General features: G+C 53.9%; 1 protein-coding gene across 3 annotated transcripts in view; it reads right to left on the bottom strand.

The window, feature by feature from the left end:
* Positions 1–942: 942 nt before the first annotated feature.
* The window catches only part of ARID3B (AT-rich interaction domain 3B), a 53,616-nt gene continuing 38,173 nt past the window's right edge, over positions 943–16,385 (bottom strand). The window contains exons 5-9 of one of the 3 annotated variants that reach the window (XM_082616701.1): positions 9,621–9,804; positions 8,090–8,370; positions 7,717–7,971; positions 6,193–6,291; positions 943–3,445 (exon numbers count right to left, since the gene is read on the bottom strand). In XM_082616701.1, the coding sequence (XP_082472827.1) occupies positions 3,282–3,445; positions 6,193–6,291; positions 7,717–7,971; positions 8,090–8,370; positions 9,621–9,804 (983 nt within the window). In that variant the 3' untranslated portion in view covers positions 943–3,281. Of the gene's footprint in view, positions 3,446–4,832; positions 6,295–7,716; positions 7,972–8,089; positions 8,371–9,620; positions 9,805–16,385 lie in introns of those variants that run through there. The other 2 variants (XM_082616700.1, XM_082616702.1) reach the window with 2 other exon arrangements.

The raw sequence follows: 16,385 nt of genomic DNA, 5'->3' as shown, positions 1-16,385 counted from the left end.
GGGGGGCAATCACAAACCCACCCAGTGCTTTACCTCTCTGCCCATTTCTTTTGGTTTTGCCAAAACCAGGTTGTGCCCCTATGATGTGCATCGTGGCAGAGAAAAAGGCTGAGCAGTCTGGGTATAGGCCTGTTTCAGTGGCAGTGTCCCAGGGTGTCCATGCCTAGAATGTCTCCCAGCTCCAGATCACCCTTCTAGAAAAGCCTCTTTCTAAGCCTATGTCCTCCTTAAAACATGTCAGCAGGGTCCCGATGCTCAGAGGATGGTGCCCAAATTCCTTAGCCTGGGCTCCATCCTGGCCCCAGCAACACTTTTTTCCAGCACCCCCCAACCCTAGGCACTGCCCACAGTTCCCCAATGCCAGGTCCTTTGATGCCACCGAGCTTCCACATGTATCACTTCCTCTGCTCTTCCTCACATCTCCAGTTGGCCACCTCATTCTTCTAGCTGAAATGTCCGCCACTGGGAAGCCTTCCAGATTCCCTAGTGAGCTGTTCCAGCATTTATCTACCCCACTGGTCCCAGTCATGCTGTATTCTAAAGACTCGGTTTTTGTCTACAGTCGTGTGTGCCTCCCAGACAAGAGTGTGAGCTCTGTGAGCGTGGGTACTGTACTTATTCAGCAGGAGCTCAAAGAGGGCTTGCTCATGGAGGAGACCCCTGGCCCTGTGCCTGCTGGGACCCTGACGTGACACCAGGGGAGTCCGTTTCGGTGATCATGCAATATCAGCGGTGCCCGGCTAATACAGAAGACAGGCTGAGAATAAGCGCTTTGGGAAAACGATGGGTGAGCAGCGAAGAAGAGAAGGGTTAGGAAAAATCAAGGGATCAGAGGAATAATTCACTTAGCCCCTTTTATTCTGAAGGTCCTCGCCTCTTCCCTAGTACCGTCAAATGAGTCACTGAAAGCGCCCGCGAGACCTGCTTGTGTGAAGAGGTAGAGGTTTATTGAAATATAAACATTCGAGAACATGTAAGATAGAAAATGACCACAACATATACAGACACTTGCTGCAAGAGGACTTCTGAGGTATTTATCCACTGCCTAGGCTACCCATGTGCTATCACATTTTTTCCTGGTTAAATACAAGTAAGATGGGGAGGGGGAGGGGACGGAGCGGCCCTGGCCAATGGCTGCCATGTGACCTCAGGGCCGCACCGTCAGGAGAGCTCCTCTTGGTCCAGGCCCCCACTCTGGGGGCACCTGCCTGCGCTCCCACCCTCGGGCTTTCAGGCTGAGACCCTGCTGTTGCCCTTGAGGGCAGCGAGAGCTTGCTGAGAGGGCAAGCTGGGCAAGCTGCCTGAGGAAAGGGAGAGGATCCAATAACCAGGAAGACACAGTGCACCACCCCTGTGTCCTCCAGGTGGGAAGAGTCCATCCTTTGTGACCAAAGCCCTGAGAAAGACACACTGGCCAAATGTCTGCGACGCCTTCAAGTGGGCCCAGCGCCAGCCAACTGGGCTCCTCCCTGACACAGACCTCAGATGCCCTTCTCTGCCAGGCCCTGCGCCGGCCTGGTGAGGCCAGGAGAGGGTCAGCCCCCGATGGATGGGGCTGTGTATGTGAGTATGTGTGAGTGTGAGACAGTGTGGAGGGCTAGGGAAGGGAGAGAAGATGCAGTCAGTGCAGCTGCAGCTCACTGGGCTGAGGTATGTGTTTCGTGCTCAAGCGTACGATTTCCCTTTCCTTTCCTAGACGGACTGAGCGTTAGTTGTGTATGGGCTTGTGCCACCATGGTCTCCCACCGCCACAGCACGATGATGTCACAGCGGGTGGACTTCCACTGAACACTGCGGAGCTTACTCGACTGAGAGGTGAGCCTTGTGTGAGAATCACCTCTTCTTTATGACACAGGCACAGCCCACTCCACCCCAGAGTCCAAGAGGAGAGACAGAGCTCTTTCGGCATCTCCTCACCCTCTGGGGCAGCTCGACTTCTCTAAGGCCCACGGCCTCCACAGCCCACTCCTGCCCTGAGGTGGGAATGTTGAGTGAGGGAAGATGCCGTGCCCCCACCCTGGCGAGCTGGGCGCTGGGGTTTGGGACTGCCCTGCTCTGGTGGGAACTGGGTCAAGGGCCGTCTCGAGAACCGGTGTGGTTTCCCGACCCAAGCTGTGTGACGGCGGGCCTCTCCGCTCCTCCTCCCGCCACTGTGATCCCTGAGTCAGCTCTCCTGCTGCCCCGCTCGCACCCTCACTGGGGTCTTAGGGAAGGGCCGAGGGGCTGGGGCGCCAAATCACTCGCTCGGCTTTGGGGGTGGTCTGCTTTCATTTCTTTGGTGCTACAATTAACAACAATAAAATTTTAAAGTAAAAAAAAAACACAAAAGTCAGCAAACACATATAAAAAAGATTTCAGAGATGCAGATACTTCCTGAAGAATCAAACAGCAACAGTTACAAATCTGAGGTATTTCAATGAACCTGACATTGGCAGGTTTGGGCCCCACGAGAAGAAGAGGGGCCCAAGGGACAAGTGGGCTGTTTCCTGGGAGAGCTGGCCAACAGGGATGAGTGGGGGCGTGAGGTCTGGCAGGGTCAGAAAAGGGTCAGTGGAGTGGGTGCCAGGGCCTGCCTGGGCAGCCCCTGAGGCTCTGCCTCTCCCTCAGCAGATGCCCAGCAGGCCCTGGGTCCTGAGGACTGCCCTCATGAACCCTGTCTTGGGACCATTAAAAGGGGGATATGGGGCCCTGAGGACTGCTTCAAGACTTGAATTTGAGAGACCCACACCCCAAGAACCAAACATGGGAGGCAAGGTGGGTTGGGAGGACCCCATGCCATGCTCAGCAGAGAAGGGCCACAAAGACATGCTCTTGGCTCCTAGCAGCCCCACACTGGAGTCAAAGATTGGGGGACTGAGCAGGGGAAGAGACCAGTGACCCTGGGGTCACGGCAGAAGGCAGGGGAAGGGAAATAAATTAAAGGGGAAGGGATGTGGAGGGCCTCCAGCCCTGTGTCAGCTTACAGATTGTCAATACACTGTGCCCGGGGTTGGGAGGTGGCCTGGGAGCCCTGGAGGAAGCTGGACGCCCACAGACCCCGCCCAGTTCTCCAGGACAATCCCTGATTGGACAACGCTGCCCTGTCAGGCCCCTCCAGCCTCTCCTTGCCTCTAGAGTACAGCAGGACCTGATGGAGCCTGGACAGATGGACAGGTCCAAACTCTCGACATCTGGCCAAATGGTGTTTGATGTGGGCTCCATGAGATGAGGTAAATGCTGTGCATCAGCTTCCTCCACTCTCAATGGGAGGGTGGAGGGAGTTGGGAGCCGGGTCCTGCCCCTCAGAGGGACCAGCTGGTGGAGGGCTCTGCACTTGGGGTGCCCCGGGACGAGGTAGGACTTGGCGAGCAGTGAGAACTGCTGCTGCTGCTGGCGCTGCTGCCGATGCTCTGGGGAGCGGATCCTGCGATGAGGTGGACCACAGGTTTCTGGGCAAACAGCACACCTGAGCAAGGGGGGGCGGGGAGAAGGAGGTGTGAGCACAGGGGAAGAGGAAGGACAGGTTCAGGGGTTCAGTTCATCCCACTGTATCTATTGCCGCCCAACTCTGGGCGAGGAGGCTCCACGCTGGACGCTGCGCTAGGTGCCGACACTGCCCTGCCTGCAGGTGCTTACAGGCTGGTGAGGGGGACAGACAGAGTCATTTTGCTGAAATGTCACAAAGGCTCTAAGTGAAGTGTACCCAGTGTGTTGTGGGGAAAAAAGGTGGCTTTGGAGGGCAGGGGAAAGTGGGTCAGGAGAAGCTCCGGCGGGAGAGCATGCCTGGACTTTTTAGAAAAAGTGGCCACATGACAAGGACGAGCCGGTGTGGCAGGCAGAGGCAATCTGAGAGAACAAAGAACAGAGAGAGGTGGCGAACGTGCTGGAGGCTGGTGCAGCAATGTGGTAGGCCCGGGGGGAGCTGAAGGCAGGCACGCGGCACAGGTGGCTGGAGAGGTGGCAGGGCGAGGAAATGGAGGCCTGCGTGTCTCTAGGCTGCCAGGGTCTTACCCTGTGGGGCTTGTGAAGCCCCTGAAGTTTAAGAAGGGGAAGAAGGGGACGGACATCACGAGATGGGCATTTCCGAGCTCTCTGTGGGCTGGGAGGATGTGGGTGGATGGAAGCCTGCAAGTCAGAGCTACTCTAACGGGAGAAGAGAGGTCTGAACCACGGCCACGCAGCGGGGATGCAGCAGAGCAGTGGCGTCTGCTGAGCTCTGGGGGGTGATGGGCCTGAGGGGCTCTCAGGAGTGACTTCCAGGCTCCGGGCCTGGGTGACTGCACAGCCACTGAGAAAGGACACAGGTGGGACAGGCTTGAGGCAGGTGAGGTTTGGGGAGCCTTCAACTCTCTTCTGACTGCTCCCCATGCTGAGGGAGAGGAGGCATATCCTCTTCTCTCCTGAGAGAGGATGAGAGGAGATGGAGAGCCAGGCACTGATCTCCCTCTTCCCTGCTTTCCGCACAGACCCACTCCCAACTCCCAAACCTCCTCGACCACACAGCACCACCAGAAGGCAAAGGGCATCCAGGCCCTACCCGCCGGCTCGCCCAGTCTCCTTGAGGGGTCTGTGTTAGGCAGAGACCTTTGAACGTGGCATGGTCTCTGAAGCGCTGACTCTGTGGTGAGTGGCTCGGCAGTTTGGCGTCCCTGCTTCTCTGCAGGCTGCTTCCAGGAACTCTGCCCCTTCCCTGGCCCCAAGCATGATGCCCCCAGCAAGTAGCCCGGCAGAGATCCAGAGTGGCCCTGGCCCCAGTCCCCAGAGCAGGAGCACTCAAAGCATGCCCTGTGGAAATGCCCCTGGTTTCGATAGAAGGTGCAGCTCTAACCCCCCTCCACTGGGCACCACCCCATGCCCTCTCTAAAACAGGTGGTTGATGCCCAGGCTCCCAGCAGGAGGCCACTGGCCAGTGTGCCCGTGCTCTGGGGCCCCCACTCATCAAGCTGTGCTTAACAAGAGTCAGCTGGAGGGACTTGCCTGGTGGTACAGTGGTCAAGAATCCGCCTGCCAATGCAGGGGACACAGGTTCAATCCCTACTCCGGGAAGATCCTACATACCGCGGAGCAACTAAGCCCATGCACCACAACTACTGAGCCCATGCACCACAACTACTGAAGCCCGTGTGCTGCAACTACTGAAGCCCGCGCGCTGCAACTACTGAAGCCCGCGGGCCTACAGCCTGTGCTCCGCAACAAGAGAAGCCACCGCAATGAGAAGCCCGCGCACTGCAACGAAGAGTAGCCCCCGCTCGCTGCAACTAGAGAAAGCCCGTGCGCAGCAACAAAGACCCAATGCAGCCCAAAAAAACACAAACCAGTCAGCTGGCTTTATCCCCAAACTCATCTCTACACTAACGAAATGGGAGTGGGAAACGGATTGCTGTTTCTATGAAAACTACGTTGAACACCTTGGAAAGTCTTCGTAAAGGTGCTAAACCAACCAACCAACAAAAAACTGTTGCCAAATTAGATTTAGGAAGAGACAATTGTAAAAGACTGGGGGGAAAATCATGAAAATATAGGCTGATTCTGCTGCACTCAAGATTCCTTTGCCCGTGTCAGTTCTTGGACCATGACAGATGATGTTCAGGAAGAGAAGAGCTGAACCAGTCAAAGAAAGGAGACCCATGCATTTAAAGACTGGAATGGTGGACACTGATTTAACTTATAATACAACGTTAAAGGTGTGAATAGTTGATTATGATTCTTTACGTTAAATGACTTTTTCAAATAACGAGCCAACCATTGGTCGAAAAAGGGTTAGACAAGGGGTCTCCACCAAAGGTGGTGGTGGTGGGGCTTCCCTGGTGGCACAGTGGTTGAGAGTCCGCCTGCCGATGCAGGGGACAGGGGTTTGTGCCCCGGTCCGGGAGGACCCCACATGCCGCGGAGCGGCTGGGCCCGTGAGCCATGGACACTGAGCCTGCGCATCCGGAGCCTGTGCTCCGCAACGGGAGAGGCCACAACAGTGAGAGGCCCGTGTACCGCAAAAAAAAAAAAAAAAAAAAAAAAAAATGGTGGAGGGGGATCTGTCATCCTATTAGCAATCCTCAGCCCTCCTTGTCCGGAAGAACTACTTTACCTTTGGAACCCTGAAAGGAAGCCACCCCTGGGAAGGGGTTCAGACAGGAGGGTGACAAGGGGGTCTTGCAGGGAGCTGTACTGAGGCTGGCTGCCACCCTGCCGCCTCCTTCAGAGTGCCAAGAGCCTCACCTGCATAAGTGGTGCCGTCGATGTCCACAGACATGTTGATGCTCCCAATGCTGCTCGTGGTCAGGTTCACTGCTGCAGCCGAGGCCTCTGCTCTGTCCTCTGCTGGGGACAAGGGAGATAGCAGGTCCGGTCAAGCCCTCCAGCATTTCTGTCGTTCCCTCCAAGGCTCTTCCACCCTCCCGGCCTGGCCACAGCAGGCTGAGGCCTCCCAGAGTTAGAAAGCACCTGGATAACATTCTGCCGAGTGTAAGGTGTGGCAGGAGAACCAGGCTGGTAAACGTCCTACGGCTTGCTTTCTCCACTGAACCACTTCATCTTCCCAACTCCCTCTGCTCTCAGAGAAGAGGCATCACATAGGCAAGGAGGCTGACCTCAGCTCGCAGTTGCGCACTGATGCTTTCAACACGATTCAGCAAACCCTGAGCACCCACTATTCACCGGGTGGGGCGTCAGAGGTCACTAAGACCCAGCCCCTTCCTCTGAGGATTCGCCTTGCCTCCTCCACCCCTTAACCAGGCTGGCAGGTCCTCAAGGAGAGGGCCTACCTGCCCAGCACCTGGCACTCCCTCTCAATCTGAGCCCTCCGTGGTTTGTGGAAGGCTGCAGGCGCTGGCACACAGGGCCTCTGCCTGGCTCACCTGAGACTCTGCCCTTTCATGATGTTGAGAGCCAAGAATTCTTCCAGATGAGCTGCCTCATCTATTAGCCTCTGGCTTGTGCAGGGCCAGGGGCACCTGGCCTGAGTGGGTAAAGAGGGCAGAGCCCTGCTGTCCGGGCTGTCACCTCCAGTTCCCTTCGGCTCCTCGCCAGGGGGGAGTGGGACAGGGAGGGGCTGTCTGGGAACATGCACAGCTCTCTTCACACCTGATTTCTTCCCAACACGAGCCTGCTCGTGTTTGTTCTGAGATAGAGTCGAGAATGGCAAAGAAAATGTATGTGAGGGGGAAAGGGGAGCAAGGGGAACAAGGGATGTGGAGTGTGTGGTTGGGGGGGGCGGGGAGAAGGTGGGGCACCTGAAAAATGTGGCGGGGAAGGGAAAAGATGCCAGTTATGCTGCCAAACTTGTATTTCCTCCTCCCCTCTCTCCCGGGGGTCACTAGCAGCCTGGCCTGAGGCAGCTCTGGCCCCTCACTGAGCCTCCGGAAAGGAGGTGCTGTCTTTCTCCCAGACGGTGAGGCACTGGGGTGAAGGGCGAGCCCTTTAATTGAGACAGATCAAAAGGCAGGAGGGGACAGGGAAGATGCGGCAGCTGTCCCTCAAGGCCTCCTGCTCCTCCTTGAACAACTGCTTTTCCTCTGCTAGAGAACAGGGCACGCCTGAGGCAACTGCAGGTCCCCTGCAAAATGCCTTCAGCTTTGGTGAACTGAGACCTCTGTGGCCACCAAAGCCTCAGGTGGCTCTTTGGCCTCTAGATCCTTCTGGGGGCCAGGGGGGGCAGAACCTGGAGGGGCTCCACCCCAGTCCCCGGGATGTAAACGGGCCCTCGAATGGAGCCGGGGTTTGGCGCCTGGGCCCGGCGCTCACCCCTGCCGTTGATCCTGATCTTCATGGGCAGCTGCCGTGCCATGCTGAAGAAGTTGCGCTGGAAGGCCTGCTGCACCAGGCGCTGCTCCTCCTCTGACAGCCTGGACGCCTTCTTCTCAGGGGGCTCCCCCGACTCCAGCCGCTCCCGCAGCTGCTCCAGCGTGGCCGTCCGGGTACCGGCCTGCTGGCTGGCCAAGGTCACGGGCACAGCCAGGCGATTTGGCACGGGCATGGTTGTCACTGGGACTCCATCACCTGACAAAGGCACCAGAGCTGGACCCAACCCATAACCCACCCTCCCACCTGGGTCTTGGACCCAGGGAACTTGGCGCCCTTCCTCCCTGCCCTTCCTCCTCACAAGGGCCCTGCAGACCTTTCCTGAGAGTGGTTGCGGGGGATATCCGAGGGCCACTGGCATTGGTGCCACTGCTGGAGCCCAGCCCGAGGATGGGGAAGCGGATCTTGGCTGGGGAGAGGAGGGCAGGGGCCCCAGTGGCAGCGGCAGAGGCAGCAGCGGGCGAGTAGCCAAAGAGGGAGGAGCTGTAGCTGGGCCGGCGGCCCTCCCTCCGGTTGCCGTCAATGGCTGCCTGGAGCTCGGCCGGGGAGCTCAAGGCTTTCTTCTCGCACTCATAGGCATAGAGATACTTCATATACCTGGAGGGAAGGAAGGAAGGAAGCCAGAGTCATCCAAAATGTGGCACGAGGACTGCCCAGTTTAAGTCGATGGGCCTCTGGAAGCGGGCTCTGTGGGGCAGGCTCTGTCCTCTAGGACAAAGGAGCACAACCCGGTGCACCTGATGGAAGAGGAACCTCCCGGACAGTGATGCCCCACCCCAGGCCCTCTAACTGCTACCCAATTCTAAACGCAGCTCGAAGTGGAGGCACGGTTCATTAGGGAAATAGATATTTTCGCTAACATTTCATGTTTGCGTGGCGCCTTTCTAGTGCCCTGGGAGAAATGAGAAATGCCATGTTTTGCAATGTCTTTCCGGCTCCTTGATCTCCTAACCGTTCTGAGTCAGGCTGGTCAGACAGGAGCAATTCTTCCCACTGTGTGTGGACCTAGAAGTGCTGTCCCTCTTTGTGTCAAATGTCCCAAGAAGCAATTCGCTACCCAAGAACCTTGGGAGAAGGACTGCTACACTGGCTACTGCTCTGTTCCCAACTTCTCCTGAAACAGTTTCACTAGATAAAACCCTTCTACTTTTCAACAAGGCCTTGACATGCCACCTAACCTATACATGGCTGATCTTTCCGTATTTTTCACAGAACAACGTCCAGAGTTCCGAAAGAACAGATTCCCCTCTGGCCCTCATTTGCCAGTGCTCCTCCTGTTCTCACTGCTTCTATCACCCTTATAATTAACTCAAATGGGTAGAAAAACAGGTCGCTGATCCCAGTGGGGCCAGCCTGCCTGCCTTCCTCTGGGTCCGCTGTTGCTGGGCAAGTTCAGTGTCAGGTAGGAAGGGCCAGGCTTAGGGTAGGGGCACTGTGTAGGAGATGACGTCCTGGAAAAAGTGTGGATTTCAGAGACAGAAGCCCAGGCGTGACTCTTCAGCCTGACCACTTACTAGCTGGTATGGCTCTGACCAAATGATCTAACCTCTGAGACTTAGTTCTTGTTGTCGGGGAAACAGGGACAGAAACCTTCTTGACAGGGTTGCTGGTGAGGTTTGAATGAAACAGAACAGTGAAGCAGCAGCACCCAGGAGATGCTTGGGAAGGGGCGCTCTCAGGATTACTTAGGTTAGGGAGGGATACATCTCAGAAAGCTCCTGGCCCTTTCAGGAATTCCGCCCATCTTGTTCACTATACGGTGGAATTTCCTTCCTTCCTCTCCTCTAGGTTAAAGCATGCCCTTTCTCCAGTCTTAGCTTCCTTTCCCCGAGGCTCTGGCCACTCACTGGGTCCGCAGGGTAAAGGCGGCGCTGGTGATAGACGTGGGCAGGTTCAGGCCTTTGGTGATCTCCCTCCAGATCTTCTTGTTGATAATCTCCACCAGGCCCCCCTTCTCCGTCACCAGTTTATACAGCATATACAGGTCCAGGATCTGCTTGGCCATGATGGGGATTCGGTTGATGGGGGTCCCTGTGATTGTGCAAAGAGAGAAACAGAGGGTTGTGTCATTACCATGCAGAGAAAGAAGACATCTGTGGATGCCCACCTTTTGCTGAGTTGGAAATATGTTCATAAATCTGCTTAGAAGTATAATTTGACTCAAACTCTCAAAGCCTGGAAGCTATCAGACTAGCTGCCAGTTCTCCTTGGGAAGAACAGAAAGATAGGTCCAACTCACAGGCTGTGTGGCCTTGGGTAAAACACACAGCCTCTCTGGGTCTGTTTCCCATCTGTAAATAAGAGGGCCAGACTAAATGACTTCAAAGATTTTCTTTTTTTTTTTGCTAGCAGTATGATTCCAGATTCTTTCCTAATGATTTGGCAACTCAGTCCTCTGGAGCCTTCAGAAGCTGTTCAGCTGCCTCCTCAGGGAAGTCTTTCCCTGACTCCCAAGACAGGTGAGGTCCTGTCCCATTGTCCACCTGGAGAGCTTCCTCAGCTTCTCTTCTGCAGCTCTCAGTACAGTTTATAACCGTGTTTTTATTTGCATACTGCCTGTTTTTTCTTCATCTCTTCTCCTGCTGCAGGACAGAGAAATGGTTTTTTCTCTCCTGTGTACCCGCCATGTCAAAGGAGCTGCTGGGCACACAGGTCTCCAGGGGGATGAAAACCCACTCAACAATTCTCTCCCCGCTAATCACTCCAACCCCTCCCTGGCCTCTGAAAGAGGGAGGGTCAGAGCCACTTCCGCCCACTGGCCCCGAAGGGAAGTGAGAGGAGCCAGGGACTTGATTAGGAAACCTGGCACCGAGCAGGAAGGCCCACTAATGAGCACCGGGGGACGGCAGGGAGGGCGGGGCCAGGCTCTTTTCTCCCGCGGCTGGGATGCTCGTCAGGAGGCGTGATGGATGACTGTCATTTGGCAGCCTCGGGATTAATGATCTGGAGGTCAGAGGGGAGAATTCCAGCAGGAAGGGTCACCGTCCAGGGCAGGGTATGAGACTTGTTGCCTTTTGATGGCAAGTCCTTTTACTGTACGTAGGCTGCTCCTCCTGTGCCGGAGCACCCACCCCCCACCCCCAGGCTTGTTGAGGTCTCACTGACTGCCTGGTGGAGTTACGCCAGCTTGATTAGAGAAGGGCTGTTTGTTTCAGCTCCTCCTGCTTCTTTCCCCTCAAGGAATGGCATTTTCTTCTCAGCTCTAGAACACTGGCCTCACCAACTCTTTTATAGGGTAATTCAAGCCAGAGTGGAGTGAAGGGTCCCACGTTTATGAGGAGGAAGTAGCGTGAGCACAAACACGTGGCACTGCTATGGTGGGACCCAGCCTCTTTTCTCAGTGTGGGGAGGGAGCTAGAGGTCTTGAAGACCTTTATATTGACCAGCTGGTCTTTGGAAGGTCAAGGACAAAGGGGCCATAGAGTTAAGTTCAAAGATTCATTGGTAAAATATCAGAGGACTGCTGGCACGACAGCTCGCATGTTGGTTAACTACTTCTCCCTGTGCTGTTCTGGACAGTAGACCTTATTCCTGTCATAAGCACAAGTCTCATGCAGCAGAACTGGTCTCCTGGCAGGACAAGGCTAAGGTCTCCCTTCTTTGCAGGCCTGTCTGCCTGAGAACACTCATGGCCTTGGCGAGTTCATACCCTCAGGGCATCACCTGGAGAGTCTGGGAGGACCACTCCCAAGGCCCCCTCACACAAGACCCCGAAGCTCTCGATTCCAGAAGCTTCCAGAACATCTTTACACATGTGACCTGTTCACTTCCAGGTCAGATGTTCACAGTGAGCTCACCTTCATCCCCTAGGCCAGCTCCCTTTTCCCATCACTTCCTCTTCTTCCAGCAGCACCATCATTCTTTGAGGTCTTGGGTAGGAACCTCCGAGGCAGCAATGGCTCCTCTCCCTCCTCTCTCACCCACCTTTAGGCTGTCGGGAGGCTCACCGATTACTGCTTTGAGGCCCCTCTCAAAACCATCTTCCTCTCCGGCCCTCAGCCACCACCCTGGGCCAGGCCCTCGCTGGCTCACCATCAGATGCCCCCAGCAGCTTTGAATCCACGCACTCAACCTGCACGCTGCTGTCAGACCATCTAATGAAAACACCACTTCCACGCCATTCCTCGCTTCCTACTTTAAAAACCCACAATGACTCTTATTGCCAACCCAGCCCACCTCACATGTTCAATCTCATGACTCGGGTTCCCCAACACTCCTTAGAAGATTACGTACGATGTATTTTAAGCATGTCCCAACAACTCACTCTCACTCCAATCAGTTGGGTCTTCTCACCCTCACCCCTTAAAGCCAAGCTCCTCTCTCCTCTACTTTTTGTTTTTACTCTCCCTCATCATCAAGCCTAAAATGACCTGTCTGTGCTCAAATCCTCTCTACACTGGCCTTCAACGTTCACTCCCTCCAGGAAGAATTTTCCAACTACCCCAGTTCACATGGATTTCTTTCCTCTCAGAATTTCTATTATAACCACTACAAGTTCAGCAAATAGTTACACTTGTTTCACATATGTTCGTCTGGTATCCCAGGAGGACTGTAAGCTCAGTGAAGGCAGGGACTGTTTTTCCTTCATCATGTCTTGAATATTATAATGTTTAATAGGCTAAACTACCATGCAGATTAAACCAACCAACCTGCTTCTCAGAGTCAAAGCAACCAGCTCTGTTAACCCAACTGGGAATATTAAACGCATTTCCTTCCTGCTGTGGTGTGCCCACCAGGGTCTGTCACTAACTCGAAGTGTCTAATTGCTGACAGCCCTGAACAGAAGTCACCCTCTCCTCTCAGGTCCTGGCAGGTTCATTAGGGGGTCACGACCCTTATTAAACAGACTGGGGAACCGAGGCCCAGAGTGGTTAAGCCCTTTGTGTCTGAGTCCTACAGTAAGAGGACTGGCAGCACAGAAATGGATGGAGAGCTGGGGATTTTGAGAAGGTAAAGAAACCATGACTTCATTCAGTGGGGCCAAAGAGAAGGGGAGACAGGTGTTAAAGAGGGCAAGGGGGCTGGGTTTGTGATGCCCACAGAACAGGCGTGGCTGAGTGCGTGACCGCCAAGCAGGGCATGCCCAGCCGAGGGAGTGCTGTCCTTCAGAACTGTCACCTTGGAGAGCCAGCTACAGCTCCGTTTGTGAAGAGCTTTCAGAGTTTACACTATTTTCATTTGATTCTCTCCAAGGGCGGTAAATCTTCAAATGTAAAGGGTGTATTTTACTTTTAGAAATGGTCATTCATGGAAACAAGCCAGAAAAATAGGATGAAGTAACCAGGCTGTTTATACTGATTTTGGGTGAAGATGAGGTGTGGCCATAAACCATGACAGATTATCTAGTGTGGCTCAAACTGCCTCTGAAGGCAACTCCCCAGAGAGGAATTATAGATTTGCTCGGAGTAGTCACTAGACTAAATGGCTAGTCATTTGAGATGGCTTCTTTCAAAGACAACAATGTCATAGATGTAGAAATTTCATTAAAAATTAGCCTTTTTTATAGTCACACAGAGAGTGACTGCATTAGGCTGGGAACTGCTCAGGGGCAAGGGAAACAGGTAGATACCGGACCTGAGAAGACAAGGAAGGAGCAAAGTGGCATTTCAAGTCCCCAGAGTGACCTCTTCCCAGCACCACTGGAGAGAAAACACAGGCCAGGGCTGCTCTGCAACCCAGCCCCACTCTGGGCATGTGGGGGTCATAACTTCTCTCACCAGGGCCCCTATGGCCTGGCCTGGCACCCCGGTTCCAGGATCAGTGGGTAAGGGGAATGGGCATTTTCTTCCTCATGGTTGGCCCTCCACGAAACTGCTAAAAGTAGCTCCCAGTGCAGGCAGGCCCCTCAGTACCGTCAGAAACAAAGCTGAAGCTATTCTGAGACCCAGCTCTAGATGACATCATGGTTTTCTCACATTATGCAGCCAATCCAGACACAAAACCTGCCCTGGCTTCCATTCGTTCGACAACTAAGAGAGAGGCAGGGTCCTCAGGCTGGTCTCTCTCTGCAGTCTGCTCTGTGCTTAGTGGGCCTGGTAGCCACCTCCCTTGTCCCAAGGAGACTCAACTATGAAGAGAAGGGGAGAAGGCCTTTTAGCTGAGTTTCCCTACCTGAACAAGAAAGAAAACCAATACATCACGCTGGGGGTGGGGATGGGGGGGATCGAAAATATTCAGGCCTCAGTTTCTCTGTCAGTGTGAAGCAAGGAATTTGCTTCCAGATGACTTCCAGTTCTAAAGTCCTATGAGTCTATGAATAAAAACTTAAAAACAAAAATTGATAGTTTGGGTGGGGTGGTGGTGGTGGTGGTGGTGTGCTGAATTGGGAGACTGGGATCGACATATATACACCAGTATGTATAAAATGGACAACTAATAAGAACCTGCTGTATAAAAAAATTAAATTGAAAAAAATTGATAGCTGTGACTATTACCAAGGGAGGTAACTTGATTTTAGGAGCTTGCCTGAATTATGAAATAATGTTGCCAGGTGACCTTGAGATGGATGATTTGGGATCTTCTCCAATGAAGGGCGCCTGTGTGGCTTAGGACCAGGTCTGTGAAGTTCAAGTCCATAAGCAATGGCTCTTTCTCTAGCCTTGTGGGGAAGTGGGGGAGTCTCTGGCCTATTCTCTGAGCTGGATTACATCTTCCTCTAAAGAGGCTCTTCACCTGAGAGGGGACAGGCCTCAGTCCACAATAAATGCTAATGCAACCTGCAGAGAACCAGGAAGGAGGCCAGCAGCCACTGCAGGGAGCTCTTGGTGGGTCACCAGTGTTGGCCCTGCAGGAGGCCGAATCTCCGCCCCCATCACACCTCCCAGAAGGGGCGGGAGCACCTGATGGGGAAGCCTGTGGACTGTCAGTCACTGCTATCAAAGCAGGAGCTAGGATTGAGGGTAATTAATCATGCTCCCTCTGACAGCAATCCAGGGCCTTATCTGTACCCCAAGAAATGCCGCTGGTCTCCAGTTCCCTCCTCAATAAAGGAGACTGACAGTTCCAACAAAGAGGCCCCTTATCAGATTTCAGCAGGGGAGCCTGAGGCAGCCCGAGGGGGATGTGGAAAAGGCTTTTATGAGGCCAGGACCCAGTGAAGCTGTGGGGGCTCCTGGGGCTTTAACCCTTGGAGGTGGGAGTGCCGCTGGGCACTGGCGCTCGCAGACCAAAGCCGTGATCCAGGCCAAAGCCCTGATCGGGAGCTTTCAGCGAAGATGGAGCTGAACAAAAGCTGCTCCCTGGCACTTGGCTCGTCTTCGTCTTCCCAGCACTCAGACCGTGGAGACAGAGCTTAGTGGGGGTGAGGGCAGAGCAGGGAGATGGCCTCCTCTGGCACTAGAGACAGAGATGGGAGATGGCAGGAATGTTGGGGGGAGGGCCACTTCCTCCCCACCACAGAGAATGGGCACATTCCAGTCAAGACCAGAAGCAATCAGGGGGCAGGGACCCAAGACAGAGTCGCATGGCTGCCTTCCTGCCTACTGGTCAGGGGTGAGGGCCCAGGACCCAGGGCGTGGCCCTGCCAAGGACCCTCGCTGCTTTTTCCTGACTTTGAACAAGATCATTAATCATTTCCATAGCCTGTCAAGAGAGCTGGGCAGCTGACCAGGGAGCCTAGAAGAGTCAAGTCCCATGTTAAGCAGGGAATGTGCACAGGCAGACAGGCAGGCAGGCCTCCTGCTTATTCCTCTGCATATTAATTCCCGCCCTGCTCTAGTCCTGCTCCCCAGCAACAAGCAGAGGAATGACTGGTGATTTTTTTCCCCGACTTGTTCATGTAGAAAATACCTCCCACCAGGAAACTGGGCAGCAGGCTCTGGTGGTGTGCCATGCAGTGAGTAGATGACTGTTCCACAGGTCAGGGCAGAGGCAAGGATGCGCAAATATCCTAATACCAACATGTATGCTTCAGCCCTCTACCTCCGATTTCCCACTGAGGGGGGTGTCTAACTGACATAGAGCCTAGTGCACTAATCTTAAGTATACAGCCTACCAGATCTTTACTGCTGTGCATATACCCCTGTATCCATTCCTCAGATCAAAATACAGAACATTTCCAGCACCCCAGAAAACTCTTCCATTACCATTCCCAATCAATATGCATGCCCTACCCACCCCCCAGGAGGTAACTATTATCCTGACATGTATCACTATAGGTGACTTTCTTGAACCTTACATAAATGGAAGATCGCAGTATATAGTCTTCTGTGTCTGGCTTCTTTTGTTCCACGTTAGGCCTGTGAGAGTCATCCCAGTTGGGTACAGCAACAATTCATTCTTTGTTGTCGCTGTGTGGTATTCCACTACAGGACTATGCCAACATTTAGTCATCCATTCTACTACCAATGGAAATTTGAGTTCTTTCCACTCTTTGTCTATAATGAATGGTGTTGCTACGAAAATTCTCGCATGTGTCTTTCAGTGAACATAAGCTCTCATTTCTACTGGGGATACACCTAGAAGTGAAATTGCTGGGTAATAGGGTTGGCATATGTTTAGCTTTAGTAAACATTACCAAACAGATTTCCAGTGGTTATGCCCATTTATATTCCCACCAGCAATGCATGGGAGTTCTGGAGGCACCAAACCTGAGAGGCTAATTTTAAACCCAT

Source organism: Mesoplodon mirus, assembly GCF_964341445.2.
Source record: "Mesoplodon mirus genome assembly, chromosome: 4".
In the NCBI taxonomy this organism is placed as follows: domain Eukaryota; kingdom Metazoa; phylum Chordata; class Mammalia; order Artiodactyla; family Ziphiidae; genus Mesoplodon; species Mesoplodon mirus.
The sequence above is the reverse complement of the archived record's forward strand: the minus strand, read 5'-3'. Positions and strand labels throughout refer to the sequence as shown.